Source organism: Corvus hawaiiensis, chromosome 25 (assembly GCF_020740725.1).
Source record: "Corvus hawaiiensis isolate bCorHaw1 chromosome 25, bCorHaw1.pri.cur, whole genome shotgun sequence".
Classification (NCBI taxonomy): domain Eukaryota; kingdom Metazoa; phylum Chordata; class Aves; order Passeriformes; family Corvidae; genus Corvus; species Corvus hawaiiensis.
Genome location: NC_063237.1, coordinates 539,389 through 554,641, shown reverse-complemented (window position 1 = coordinate 554,641; position 15,253 = coordinate 539,389). Strand labels below are relative to the sequence as shown.

The 15,253-nt window shown below is 44.6% G+C and overlaps 1 protein-coding gene across 6 annotated transcripts in view; it reads right to left on the bottom strand.

Annotated features, from left to right (window-relative positions):
- Positions 1–1,878: 1,878 nt before the first annotated feature.
- APLP2 (amyloid beta precursor like protein 2) overlaps positions 1,879–15,253 on the bottom strand; it is a 48,153-nt gene continuing 34,778 nt past the window's right edge. For 2 of the 6 annotated variants that reach the window (XM_048328602.1, XM_048328607.1), the window contains 10 exons: positions 14,947–15,021; positions 13,621–13,779; positions 13,047–13,175; positions 9,850–9,949; positions 9,146–9,316; positions 8,524–8,559; positions 5,718–5,800; positions 4,809–4,883; positions 4,170–4,325; positions 1,879–3,431 (listed from right to left, as the gene is read on the bottom strand). In XM_048328602.1, the coding sequence (XP_048184559.1) occupies positions 3,330–3,431; positions 4,170–4,325; positions 4,809–4,883; positions 5,718–5,800; positions 8,524–8,559; positions 9,146–9,316; positions 9,850–9,949; positions 13,047–13,175; positions 13,621–13,779; positions 14,947–15,021 (1,086 nt within the window). In that variant the 3' untranslated portion in view covers positions 1,879–3,329. The remainder of the gene's footprint in view (positions 3,432–4,169; positions 4,326–4,808; positions 4,884–5,717; positions 5,801–8,523; positions 8,560–9,145; positions 9,317–9,849; positions 9,950–13,046; positions 13,176–13,620; positions 13,780–14,946; positions 15,022–15,253) is intronic. The other 4 variants (XM_048328603.1, XM_048328604.1, XM_048328605.1 and 1 more) reach the window with 4 other exon arrangements.

The window sequence follows — 15,253 nt, the reverse complement described above, 5'->3', positions numbered from 1 at the left end:
CCAATAAGATTAACACACGATTCTAGTTTTTCTTTTCTTAACCTATCCTGGTCTAATTCTAACAGTCGTAACCCTTACACCAGTGTTACACAGGTATTACACAGATTTGCATATACAGTTTCTATCAGTTATTGTTTATGTGAACACTCCATCTAAAAAATGTGAACAGTATAATTCTATCTATATTTTGTCTAAAGTAAAGAATTCTGTGAAAAGGTAACACTGCTGCAGCAAGAACCGTGTCCAAGGCCTCTGCTACAGCTTTTCAATGTTTAAGGCACTCAGCATATATTTCTACTAAAGTGAAAAATCTGTATTTCTATTTCACTTTGGTGTGACTTCATGTATCTCAGCTTGTCCAAAGGTTTTAATTCAGCCCCTGTGCTTTGGCTTCCCTCTGGGCCTGAGTCCAGAGGAGCTTTCACTCCAACAGCTGTGGTCAAAATCCATCCTAAAGAATCGATCCCGAGTGCTTGGCAGTCTGTGCCAAAGCATGGAATTAATAGACTTTGATTCCAGCCTGATGTATTTATTTTGCAGGACTAATAGAATTTATCAAAGGAAAAATCTAGTACCCAAATTCAATTCTGGAATTCAATCTGCAGCCTCTGTAATTTGTTTCTCTTGCAGGTCACCCTACCTGAGGGTGCAGTCCAAGAATTGCTTTGGGCTGCAGATATGCTTTGGCATAATTTAAAATAAATTTAGTTTAAAATCCAAACTCTTTCCCAAGTAGTTGTGACAAGCCAACAGACGGCATTTTCTAGGACAGCATCTGGTCTTTCCTTGGTGTCTGAATAATTTAACCAGAATATGGAAGTTCCATATTTAAGGAGCCCATGTTTAAGGAGAAACAGGACATGCAAGTGCTTCCTGTTCAAAATTGCTAAACCTTCTTGTTTCCTCCTCTCCCTCTCTTCCTCCAGACCTATTGGGAACTGCACAAATCAATATGGAGGAAAATTCATTCTGTCTATTGACCTCTAAAACGACATTCAAGTGGCAATGACTCGAGTTTTGGTCATTTCACTGACATGTGAGAGGAGGAATCTGTGCTTGAGGTCACACCTCAAGAAGAATAGAGAGGAATGACACACAGGAGCAGAAACAGCTTTGAGCTTTACAGGCTGTTAGTTTTAGGTGTTCTGGAAGAGACTTAAACCAAACAGTTATTTCCCCTCATAAAACAGCAGCAGCAGCAGCAATACAGTGAACACTAGCCATAATTAGCTGATTCCTGCCCTGGGCTCTATGACTTTATTTATTTCAGATCTGGTCATCCACAAGAAGCATCCATGGAAACTGTGTCACTGTGAGGTCTTTTTCCACATCCTCGTATGTAGGAATTTTAAGATTTCCTGCTGTCCTTCTGCCCAGCCCCAGTCCTGAGGCCTGTGGATGTCACAGGCTCTGAGCATGCAGCCAGCACAGGCTGCAAACCAGGCCCGCCCCTGTGGCTCCCAAGGAAGTGCAGGAGGATGGCCAGGGACAGGAACAGCTTGTCACTGCAGAGAGCCTTGGCTCTGCTCACTCCCACAGGCTGTGCCAGCAGCCACCTGCATCCTGGGAAGGGGAGAACCATGCACAGGATCTTCCACGAGCAGCCAGAGAGAGCAGCAGCCCCAGCTCTCCCCGACCTGCGTTCCAGCAGCTGCTTTAACACTATTCAGGATCCAGGCCCTTGGTTTAGCATCCTGCCTCCTCCTCTCCACAAAGGTCATCAGGATCTGGAAATACCACAAAAGACTCCAGGCATGGTTATACATCAATACCTGTACAGTCCTTCTCACTGCCAGGGAAAGGTCTCGTGGGTTTGGCAGGACATGATGGGAAGAGGGGGAATTAAAGCGAGCCCATGAACAAAGAGAAGAAACTATCTGGAAGTTAAAGTGTTTATTGATGTGTTTAAACTTTGTACATTCCCCACAGACCACACTAAGGAGTTTGCAGGTAAATCTGTGCATAGTGGGAAGAAACACGGAAAGGGGAAGAAAAAATAAAGTCACAGGAAAAATAGAAAAAATACACCACAGGTTACCAGAACCTCCAGATTTAAAAAAGCCGTGAGCATTAACACCAACTATACAAGCATTACAAAGACATGATGGTGAGTGGAACAATGCCCCTTTTGGTCTTCTTGGGGCCTATGCATCCCATTTCCCTTAAAGCAGGCAGCATCCCTTTCCCAACGTGTCACTCTCTTCCCTCCCCAGCTAAGAGAGCTCTGTGTTTGTTTGTCAGCTCCCAAGGTCCCAGTTATTGCAGTGGTTTGTCATTTCTGGCCCAACATCACCCAGAGAGATGCAGCGGCTCAAAAACCTGCGGCTCTTAATTACTTACCATGTTGGTGAGGCAGGAGAGCTGGGGAAATTAGAAAGTAGTAGCGAGAGGGGGCTGTTAATGCCAGGTGAGTACTGAAGGAAACTGGCTGAGAACAGAGGATTTCAATTCAATACCAGAACTTCCAACTCTAGAGCAGAACTGAATCTGGAAGGGGAATGTGCAGACCCCAGTATGCACAAACCATGTTCTAACATTCCACTAGAATAACTATAAACAGAGATGCTAGAAGCCTTTTAACTCCTTGCCTCCAGAGAGTCTTGATTCCTAGAGTCCGAGCTGCTAAGCAGCAGGGTGCACACCACTGGCATATGAGGATGGGTTTTTTTTTTTTTTTTTTCTTTTTTTTTTTCTCTTTTTCTCTTTTTTTTCTCGTTATAAGGAATTTTGTTAGTTACCATTCCAAATTGCTTCCTTGCTTATGCTGTAACAGCTCCTATCCCTAAATTAATCTCTTTGCAACTCCCAGTGAAATTCACTTTAAAAAAAAAAAAGGAAAAAAAGAATACTGTTTTATATATAAAAGCCAAAATGACTGAAGAGCCACAACTGTCTCCTTTTTCAAGGTGGTTTGGTACAAACGACCCTCAATATACAGGTGGTCTATCAGAAAAAAAAAAAATCAACATTTTCCATTTTTATATATATAGAGCTTGTATCAGACAACAGTACAACAGAACTGGTATTTTTCAGATTATTAAAAAAAAAAAGAAAACTACATCTCAGTCAAATATCTGCAATAGATCCATTTTTCCCATTTAAGGAGATTTATATATCATATTGTTATATTATCATTTCTTCACCCATTTAAAAGAATGGAAATTGCAACTCTACAGTAGTAATTATAGTCTTAATGATCCAGGAGTTCTGAATGTAAGATGAAGTCCTCTTGAAGCAACTGTTGGTCAGTAGTTGATCCAAAACACTGGACCACTTTGGCCCTTCACCCCGCACCTTTTCCTATCAGGGCTACTCTATCTTCATCTCTTTTATATCTGCATCTGCTCCAGGTATTTGTAAGTGGGATTCTCATAGCCATGGTTCTGCATCTTGCTCAGATGCCGCTCCTCGGGGGTGAGCATCGGGTCAACCTTTGGAAAAAACACACGAAACTGGTCAAGGAGAAACTTCCAGGATTGATTCCACAGAACAAGAGGCAGCAGACAAGCACTGAGTGAATACCATGGTGAGCAGTAAACAGGGAAAAAAGCTAAACTGCAAAAAGTAGTTTGTTTACTGAAGTTGCTTGTTCAAGAGCTGATGCCTCTTGCCCACCCAATCCCCTGTGGGGATGGTCTCACAAATCTGTCATTGCTCAGCCAACACTGCAAATCAGGGACCCACTGCTCTCATTAAAGAGGTTGTTATGATCTCCTGCATGGGTGGGGCAAAGGGAAAAGCAGCTTTCTCTGGGCTCCATTAAGTTGTCATTAGAAATGTGCAAGGAAGAAGGAGCTGCTCTTTAGCGTTTGGCCAATCACAACATCTTAATCGTCAATTAGCCAGGGGGACAAATTGCTATGGACTGACTGACTGCCCTGCTAAAGATATTGCCTGAAAAGCTCATTTACTGCTAAATCCTACCCTGAGCCAGCCAGGGAAGCCTAATTGAATCCTAGTGATAAGCAAATGCAGCTATGGAGTGGCAGGTGCCAGCACGGCACAACGGGAACAAGCGGTGATGGTGTCAGCAGGGACAGGGTTAATTCCTACCCAGCCAGGAGCAGAACTGTCCATGGCCTGGAAGCTCCTGCCATCCTCTACCCCCACACACAACATGTGATTCAACACTGACTATTTTCATCCTTGGTTGTGGAGCTCTTTCTCACCTCCACAATTCCATGGCTGATGGTCCCATACTGCCTCTTCCTCAGCATCACCAAGCTGATGACTATAACAGTAGCTATGGCAACTGCAATCACCAAGAGCCCAATAAGGGCACTGCTGCTGAAGCTGAAGTCATCACGGAGGGAATTGTCGTTATCCTGGAGGGAAGAAAACAGAGCAGGCTGAGGAAGAGCAACGAGGGAGATGCACTGCTGAACACAAACCTAAGCCATGGCCACTAGTAAGGTCTTTGACCATCTGTGGTATCGAGCTATGACTGATTATACACTAGACAGTGCATATATTTCACCCTTAAGTATTCCACCCCTAAATATTTCACCTCTAAATATTCCATTGAAAGGATAACGAACACAAAATTCTTTCCCCACTCAGTACCTCTGGACAGGCACTGGCCCACATCACTTCCCTATCCCACAAAACACTTTTGCAGTAGGAGTCAGGTTAGTATCTAACATTTGTTCACTGTTTACATCTTTATGAAGAAGGGCTGTACTGTGTTTCACTGTGCATGAGCCCCCAGAGCAGCATCCAGGCACCAAACCCTGAATTCAGTAAAAATGGGAATCAAAATCCAGCTTTAGGAATTTGCCAGTCCCTGGACTCAGCAGCCACAAACGTACCGGCTCATCCACCAGCCCTCCGACACGCTCCGCGTTGAAAATCATCTCCTTCACATCAAGGGTTTCATCAATTACCTAAAAATGGCCACAAAAGCATTTTATGGAAGGATCCACACAAAACAGGGAGGAGAAGGAAGAGAAAGAAGGACAAGAGACCTTTAATGAACACTAGCAAAGGCTCAGGACCACTTACCATCTCTCCCCTGCTCTCAACAGCATGGAATGTTCTCAGCTCTTATACAGCCACCAGAAACAGTATAACAACTAACAACCTCCAGACTACCTCAAACTAAAGCCCCAAAGAAAAAAACAATTAAAAAATAGGTCCTAACTTTGGACCTAGAATTTCTGTCACATAAGATCTAACCTGTGGCTTTAAAACAGTATTGAAAGGAAACTCAAAACCTCACTTTTTAATTTTTTTAAACCCATGGAATGGAGGCCAAGTGGCTGTCACTAGAACCTAGAGAATTCTTAACACTGTGGGTAGAGACAATTCCTGCTGATTTGCTCACTTTCAGAGGAAGGTGAGGCCTCTCCTGCCATGAAAAGTAAGTGGGAACACAGATGGAACACACCAGCACTCGGTGTGTTCAGACAGTGAGCTACCTCGTGAAAGTAAAAGGGACATCAAAGGGTCTCTGCTTGGGAAAAACATTCCTAAATCAGAGAATTCTCAGACTCAGACTGCCAAAGATCTGAAGCTCGCTCCTTCCCTCCCCCTCCCACCCTTCTGATGCTAATCAGTATTAAGAGCCTACAATAGTCACCAAACCGACTCCCCCACACCATATGGATAATGAACACACTGACATTTTGTGAGCAGGAACAAGACATGGAAACAAGCCACTGCTATTAATTAGTGTCCAGAGCAGGTTTAGCTTCACAAAATAAATGTGGAGAGCTCACCACATTTTCATCCACCTTGTTCTTGCTGTTAATCACTTTTTCTTCAGCGCCAATCAGCCCATCCAGCTCAGTCATGCCAGAACCTGCACCAGAAGAGCAAGGAGAGCCCATCAGTCCATAAGAACATTTTGGAAGGGTCACCTACTCTGTGTAGAGCTGCCATGGCTCGTGTGTTTAACTGCACAGACTGCTGAGTATTGACCTGTCCTCATGCTGCTGTGTCAGAAGGCAGCTCACAAGCTACAGTGACAAATGATTAGGAGGGCTGTTAATGAGGGGAAATGAGGTGGCAATGAGAGGACCAGACAGGACTCATCACCAAAATCAGGCTGAGGTGTCAATCCAGACAAACTGCACTGTTAAGTGCTTCTGTTAGATGGCCCCAGACAAGGTGGAACACACACTGAGTGCAGTGACGTCTGCAGGTGTCACCCCCGGTCACCAACACCCCTCTGTGACCCTGCATGAAGTGGACACACATCCATCTGCCAAAAGCCAGCACACAGGGAATGCTGTCAGCATCACCCATTTTGGTGGGATCAGGCACATCAGCAAGTGCCTCGGGAATGAGAATTCCAAGGTCACCCAGAGTGGCTCTGTAATGAGCTGCTGTCCCGTATCTGGCACAAGCCCAGAAACAATAAATCCCAGGGCAAGGGAGAAGCAGAAAACTACACCAGCCTTTGTACCAGAACATTACTACACCATTTCCAGGCTGGAGCCAGCACTGGCTCAGGAGAAGAGTATCAATTAACAGAAGGCTCTGCATAAACTGTTTTGATCCAAAGTGTTTATAAATAGATCAGATCAGTAAGAGAGTCTGATGCAAACTGCCCTGACCTGACGGCATGTGATGAGAACACCAGTGTTCCACTGGTGGCAGGGACAATGTAACAACCTGTGAGGCACCAATACAAAAGCAGGACAGTGAAGCCTCAAACCTGCAGTGGGATCTTTCCAATGATGTGGGGCAAGTTCTACTACAGCACTTCAGGCTTTGCTGGTGACTGCAAAACACCCCCTCTGCACAAACTGCTGAGCTTGCAAGGCTCCCAAGACATGTCAACTGCTGGAATTGGCAGCATGGTCTTCGATGAGATGCAAGGAAAGGCTACTTGGCTCCAAGGCAAGTTTTTACAGTGACAAGCTTTTATTGCCTGAAAATGCCACAGAAGTTACATTTCACTATGAAGCATCTCAGGTTTTAGTGCATCACATTTTTCTTTAGAGGCAGTAATCAGATTCCAAGCACAGCCAAGACTGCCAGTCTGACTTCTCACAACTGTCGAAGCAGGTCATGTTATTATGGAAGTCAATGATTGGGATTTTCGGGAGAGACCAGCCACAAATAGTTTGTACAGAACTACTGGGTCAGCTTTTGGCCTGTGGTTGCTTTACTCCAGCCTCAGGAGCCAGCCCAGCAGTCTCCAGGGCTGAGAGTTCAGCTGCTGCACTGAGCTCTGCTATTTGTCTCAGGGTGCTGTACCAAGTAACAGACCCAGTTCTATGTAGCTCAAAGGCACGGTTTAAATTATATACCTCCCAGGGGAAAAAAACAAAAACAAAAGTACACACCTGCACAAACCCCCCCCCAAATCCAAAACTCCCTCGAAGCCCTCGAGCAATTCAATGGAAAGGGAAGGGAGAGAAGGAACACGTGTAGGACAATCATCGTCCCCAGGTCATCAGAGACTCTTTCATTTACCCAGGCAGGAAGAACTAGCACAAATTTAACATCTTCAAGTCAACAAAGCAGCTGTTCAAAAATTTAATAAATAAAAATCAAACTAAAGTCTGTCCCAATTCTTGCCAGAGCAGTCAGCACACTGAATTGGCTATACTGTTCCACAAGAGGGATGAAGGTGACTTACATTTGTAGAGAAACACAGATAATGAGTATAGTTTCAAGCTATTTAGCCTTCACCGTGTTACAAAACTACGTGTGCTCACATGAAATGGTTATTAGCAAAATCTTTTGCTCTCCTTTGAGATCTACACAGTATATTTGGAACCAAAGGCAGATTAAAGCACTGGGTTTACTCCACACACAGCTCACATAGCACTACTCTGCAAGAGCCTCCCATTTCTACTCATCTTTCCCTGATTCCATATCAATAACAGAGACATTACTTAATGCTAATATTTCTATGCTTCTCTTAAAGCCCCTTTTTAGCCAGGCACTGAGCTACTGCAGAATTAATCCTGAGCTAAGGGAGAAAAGGAAAACCACACACACTGTGCTGCTATGGAGAGATGCTACATGTGGGAAGGTGATGCCAAGGAAAGCACAAACACGGAGGAGGAATCTCCTGATTTATCTGTCCCGTACTAGCTGCACTCCGTAAGGACATATAGATGGGAAACAGCCTGTGTCCTGAAGAACACTCATTCCTAGTTCAGTGGCATCATGGGGCATCAAGTACAGGTTCCACAAGAGGCAGAAGAGCCTCTGGACTATTCCCCACGAGCACCGCAGGGTTTAATCTGAGAAGTGTCACACATGGAGAGATGCAAAGCACCACTGCAGACACTGGCCAAGGCCACCCTTCCCAAGGGCTAAGAGCCACTCCAGGCACTCCAAGACCCTAGTGAGCCAATCAGGGAGGAACACACACACAATTAGATGCTCAGACTAGTCAGCTTCTTTGACACTAGGCCTAAACAAGCAAAAGTGAACATTACTGACCTAAGCGAAAGCACAGAAATGAAAATCAAGGTGAGTATGGAACTAAAATGAAGCTATCAAACACACTGAGGAGGTAGGAGAGTGATTGAAAGCACTGTGAGGGAGCAGCTTAGAACCAACCTTTTTTCATTGGATGGTACAAATCCGGCTGAGGATCTAGCAGGAGGGAAAACAAAAACAAAAATAGCAGAGAAAGGAGATTAAGAGAGAAAGGAAAAAAGCCTTGTGCATGATTTCTGACTCAGACCCTGGGAAAAGCTTTTAGTCTACAGCTTTAAGCTCAGGACTCTGTTCAAGCATTTTTAAAATAAATACACACGCACACACCAGCTGTCAACACCCAATGATACAAAAAAAATAGATATATGTATTAAAAAAAAAAAAAAGGGAATTCCTGCAGCCCTGCAGCAGGTCACAGCACAAAGATTTAAAAGATTTAACATTACATAAGAATGTTTTTGTTAAAGACTGAAAATTAATTCCAGAGTCAAGACATGCTGTAAAAACTTAACACTCGCTGCAAAATGAAAAAAGAGGACAATTTTGCAAAGAGAAGAATTAGAAAATCAAGAGAGCAGCACAGCAGACATTCCTCGCAGCACTGCTTCTCCAGTGAGTGAGGGGTCCTGTCAGGGCAACTGCTTTACTCTACATCACCCAAAGGGATGGAGCTTTCTCTGTTCCAGCTGAGCCTACTGTCTAAGGAAAACCACCAGTGAACCCCATGTTCAGCTCCACATACCTTCACTTTCAGGCAAGGCTGGGAAGGTTTTCACCTGGAACGGGCGGAAAGGTTTGCCATCCAAGGGAATTTCTTCACTCTCCTCAGAGCTCACTCTGACATCCACCTGGGACTCAGAAATGGAGGATGTGAACTGATCCATGTCTGCACGCTGCTCCTGAAGCAGCTCATCTGAAAGGAATAAGAGGAATTATTACACAAACCGCATGAAACCTGGCAGGGACAGAGAGGGGCAGATGGTTTGAACCAGGCTGAGGCAGGGCTGCAGGGGAGCACTGCTCAGGGATGCCAGGTTATTTTATTTTGCATATCTCATCTGGAATTCTCAGTAAAGGCATTGGTTAGAAATACATTCAAATAAGGGCCAAGAGGTTTGATGTGGCAAGAGGTTTTGGCAAGATGGGATTAAACTATAAAGGGAGAAAGCATCTGGGGGTTTTTTACAGATCTTTTTAATCTCCCTTAGAGAGACAGCTTTGCTATTCTGAACACTGTTGATTTTTTTTAAATGGACAGCTAAAATTCTTGGGAACAAGCTATTCTGACTGGTTGTTTTGTAACATCCAGAGAGTACCTTCCCTGAGCCCAAGCACTTGTTGTCAAGGGCACCCCCTCAAAGGAGATAGCAATCTTTTGGGAGCTCAGTGGATATAAAAACTTGGGAGTCTTAACACAGCAGCATAGGGGCTGGCACACACACTCACCAATCTCATCCTGGATTTCTTCAGCCACATATGGCACCTTGTAGAGCAGAGACAAGCTTTGATTCATCCGCTCCTCAATCACATGAAGATGTGTCATCACCTGCAGATGTACAAGAGTGTGTTGGAGTGAGCAAAGACTGTCAGTCACTTCACAGTACCAGTTCTTTCCTTGCTCAATAAAATGTCTATTACTGGGGGATCTGCCATGGCAATAGAGCAATAGGGGACAGAGATCCATCCAGTCCAATGGACGGACTGAGGCTCTCATGCTTCACTGGAACTGGCTGTCTGTACACAGTGTATCAGGAGTTTGGGAAACGTTGGGAGTGAGAGAGGATTCAGCTGACTTTCACTGTAACCAGCTCTCTACTGGAAACATTAAAATGCCACCAAAGCTGGTATTTCCCATACATAGTCATAATTCATCTCCTGCAGCAGCTACAAGTGAGTGCTTTATTAAATGGATTATCATTCCTGACTGTTAGAAAAGATACAGGCAAAAGGAGCAGACAGGGAATTTTATCAGCTCTGGTTTCAGAACAAAGGTGCCTTTCAAACCAACTGTGGCATTACATTTGTCCTACACCCACTCACTGGCAGCAGTGTTCTGTAGATACAAAAATGCTGCTAGCAAGGATTTTCTTGCTATTTTCTAAGTCCATGAGAGACTTTTCTCTCTCACAGAAGAGGTAGCAGAGTTATGTAAACAACCAAGCCACCTGCAACCTTGAAAAGTCTTGTTTATGGTATAGTAGAAAAATATTTTGACAATGGATGTTTTAGGATTTTAGCCAATCACCCCAAGGGGTGGCTGATCCTTTGTCCAATTAGACTATGAAGAAAAAAAGTCTATAAAAGAGTTTGTAAAATAATTAAATAAATCAATCTTGCTGCACAATTCCTGCCTGCTGGATCTCTCTCCTCTCCTCCCTATGGCTGCGGGACACGGTGATATACCCTAGGGCCCAGGCCTGCGGTAATATTTGCTGCAGTAATAGTGTTCTCCCTTCCTTTGAGAAATACATTCAAGCTCTGGGCAAGCTCAAATCACTCCTCCCAAGCACATTAAATCCAGCGGTGAAGTCAGGCCTGACCTGAAGAGGGTGCTGCACAATCAGGGATCATGGAGAGCAAGGAAAATATTTATATGGATGGCCAAACATTGCAAAAAGCTAGAGAGTCAGATGGACCTGTTTCACAGTCTGATGTGTGCCTGACCTCTAAGAGCAAGGATGAAAACAATTTAATTTTGCATGTGGCAGCTTGTCAATCAAGGGAATCGACTGAGGAGCCTAAAGTACCTCTGAAAAGTAAAGGGAATGGAAATTGAACAGTACCACCCACATCCCTCGCATGTTGATTTCTTGACACTGCAGCCTTCAGAATGAATTAAGGACTGTTTCAGGTTTAGCTTAAGAACACAGTTCACACACTCCCTCCTGGGCTGTGGCAGCAGCAGAACAAAGCACTGGGCCAGACTGTGCTTGATGTGTCTGAAAACATGAACGTGAATTCCACATGGAGAGCCAAGCACCATCATAACCACCACAGTTGCCACCACTCCTCCTGGGGACGTGCAACTTAACAAGAATCCCACAGGCAGTGGGAGACGAGGAGACATGAGGTGAAGGTTCACTGCCAGCACCCAGAAACAAGGTGGAACCCCATGGAATCTGCCACCTCCCAGTGTGATGTTTGCTTCTGGAAAATCACTGCGCCACCACTCTGCCCCTCACCAGAGGTGACAGCAACAGGCTCCAGTCCCTGTCTGTGGATACAAAAATGCTGCTAGCAAGGATTTTCTTGCTATTTTCTAAGCCCGTGAGAAGACTTTTCTCTCTCACAGAAGAGGCAGCAGAGTTATGTAAACAACCAAGCCACCTGCAACCTTGAAAAGTCTTGGTTATGGTACAGTAGAAAAATATTTTGACAATGGATGTTTTAGGATTTTAGCCAATCACCCCAAGGGGTGGCTGATCCTTTATCCAATTAGACTATGAAGAAAAAAGTCTACAAAAGAGTTTGTAAAATAATTAAATAAATCAATCTTGCTGCACAATTCCTGCCTGCTGGATCTTCTCTCCTCCTCCTCCCTGCGGCTGCAGGACACGGTGATATACCGTAGGGCATTTTTTAATACCTGTCCTACTGTTAACCCAGGATATTTCCACCTCCTGGTATACAGTTTTTTATGCATTTTTTTTTCTCAGTGCCTATTTCTTCCTCTTGGCAGCACTGGATGCGCTCCACTGCACTGTCTCCCTACAGCTCTCCATTCTTTCTTCTTCTTGCTTATCTTTCGTGCATTGCAGAATTCAAAGACACTCCAAAGCAGCACACCAACCACAAACTGGGACGAGGAAAACATTCCTAAAGCTGCAACTGGACAGTGAGTTCTCTCTGAACCTGAGAAAGGGCACAGTCTTCCAAACAATGTTCAAATGCCATTCTTGATTTGAATTTTCCATCAGTTGGGCCTTTCAGCACATCTTTCCCCATTTTAAAACCAGTGAAAACAAGTATCAGGACATAATTCCAAAACTTTGCAGAGTATCTGCAAGTCCTCTTACAAGTACAATGGCCAGGTCTGAAGTAGCATATTCACATGCACTACCCAGCAGAAAGAAAAGGATTTTCTGGCTGCTCAGAAGTAAAATACAGTGCAATGTTACAACATAAACTCATCAAAAACAGACTTTCTGATAAAGCAAATGACAGTGATCAAGTGCTTGGAAAGGGTTACAAATTATACTTTGGAAACCGAGCAGTAACCCTGCAGAGGCACAAGAGAATTCCCACAAACCCCAAATACAGGCACTATGAAGAACAAGCCTACAGAAAGAAACATGTAGACACTTGGCAGAAGTGAAGTCTGTTCAAGATAACCAAGTCCCCAGCAAATAATCTCAGGGGTGCTTGATAAAAGGAAACACAGAACTGATACTGACCTAGTTCTAAACCTCTCAACTTCTTAGTGTGACTAACAATGTATAAATCAGAGTTTCAATTCTTAATACTGAGTCAGGCACCAAGGGAAACCCTGCAGGGAGTGTATCTGGTGACAGGAAGCAAGCACAGGAGAGACAGAGAGCTCCACAAGGATGAAGGTGCTGTAGTACCCAGCAACGCACAGCTTCCAGAGCCTCCAACAGCCAGGGCTGGGAAACAATGGCTCCCTTGACAGAAACCCCTCATACCTGGGATTTCATCTGCGCAGCCTTCTCCGGATCCACTGCCAGGACGTGCTGGTAGTGGCGGATGGTGTGCAGCCGGTCCTTGTTCTCGGCACGGACATAGCGCTTCAGGGCCTGCAGGATGCGGTGGGGCTGCAGGGTGGCAGCAGGAACAGGTCAAACCACTGGAGTCAACCCAAACCCGCAGCAGAAAACAGCACTTCAGGTGGGAGCCTACTTTGGTGCTGGACAGATCTGTCACCTGCACTCACCCCCAGACATTTTTTTTCTTTTAATTAAGCCTGTTTGACTCAGAACACTTAATTTTAAGTCTGTATGACTCAGAACACCACACCTTATGAACTGTGCCTTATGGACACCAAACAAAGCAGACGTTTTTTTCCCCAGGCAGGAAGGAGACAGAGTCAATTACAGACCCACTGCTAAGTCTGCAGCACCAACTTCCACAATACAGAAGCTTTTCTAGGAACCAACTCCCAGTTTCTGCAAGTCACAGGCAATGTTCTCACCAAGACATTCCCACCTGCCATCCTGCCCAGTGCTATCCTACTGGACAAAGTGTTGGGAAGAAACTCACCCGTGGTGGGTCAGCCTGCAAGGCAGCCAGGTAGTTCTCCAGGGCAATGCGACGGCGATCATTCAGCATGGCTTCCACACGAGCCAGGTGAGTCTCCACCAGCTGCTGCTTCTCACTCGCTGCTTCTTTCTCCAGAGATTTCACCATGGCCTGGAAGTGCTAGAGCAAAGAAAGTAATGTGTGAAATGCACCATGTGACCAACAACTCCTGTAACCCTTTAGAACTAACAAAGACTGTCAAACTCTATATGCAACCCATTTATAGTTAGGAGAGAAAGGCATGGAGAAATGCTGATGCAGATTTCATCTCTGCAAATTCAGTGGTGACAATTTGCCTTCTGAACTTCCCTCAGAAGCCATTTCAAAGGTCTGAAGAGGGAAAATGACCTTGCACATAAAGCCCATGTTGGGGTTGGGAGATCCAGGCTGTGCTGAACAACTGACACAATATTAACTCTTGCCCTCGACCTTGCAATATGAAAAGAGGATTGATCCCTTCAGCCTGGAGCCATTAATTTGAATTTGCAAAAGTTTACAAAGGTATTGCATAGGGAATTTTCCATCCGCATGCCTTCAGATCAAATCTCTCTCTATTCTTTTAGGAAGATCATAACCCTCATCTCCAAACCAACCAGAATAGTCCAGTAAGTGTTGTGTTTCAACAGAGATAATGACAAATTCTTGGATTTGCACATAGTTCCAAACAAAGATTTATATTAAAAAAATGCAGAGAGAAAACTGTGTTCCAGGATAAAATCCAAAGTGGGCTTAAAAGCTGGAGTCAGTCACTTATTTGGATATTGGTTTGAGAGAAATTCACAGAGTTGTCAATGCCAGAAGAGCCTTCCTCTAATGATCCCACACTGCGAATATCCCTGATTAACTTCACAGTCCAACTGAACTCTCCTCGTAAGGCACAAGATTGGCATTTTGGCAGCACACCAGCTTTATCTGCTGTCTAAGCAGTTCTCACTAAGTCTGCCCGAGCAGGAAATGTGTACCCAGAGAGCCAGGGCTGACTCTGAACCAGGCTCTGAGGCCAGCGGTCAGTGCAAAACAGGCCAAAGGTCTGGAATTACAATATGGCTCTGCTGTCGCTACGCTTGAGGGGTGAGATCACTTTCTACTAGTGTGTCTAGGAAAGGACCTGGCATAGTATCAGATCATCTCCAGTTTTAAGAACAAAGCAAGCAATTGAATCAAACCTCCTCTATAAAGCTGCTGTTGACAGAGCAGGAAGGCTGTTCTTGCATCTCAGCTGTCTTTTGGCTCTGATTATTGCAATCTCTCTCAGTAACTTTCCTCTTTAGGTCCTTCCATTCTTACCTGGATCAGAGTCTGCCTTTCTGCCTTGGGGAGATTTACAGCCTGGTGCTCTGCCTCCTCCCATTCTTTTTTCACCTGGACAGGAAAAGGACAGAACACATGAACAAGACACAAATTTGTATCTCATCTTTATGAGCTGATTTGCCTTCACAGGCAGATCCTAGCACAGCCTGGCTTTTTTAAGGCACAAAAGAGCTCTTGTGGGGTTTAAACCTAGCACTTAATCCCTCTGAGCAACAAGCCAAGCTTTGCAGAATCCCAGAAGGGTTTGGGCTGGAAGGGACCTTAAAACTCATCTTGTTCCACT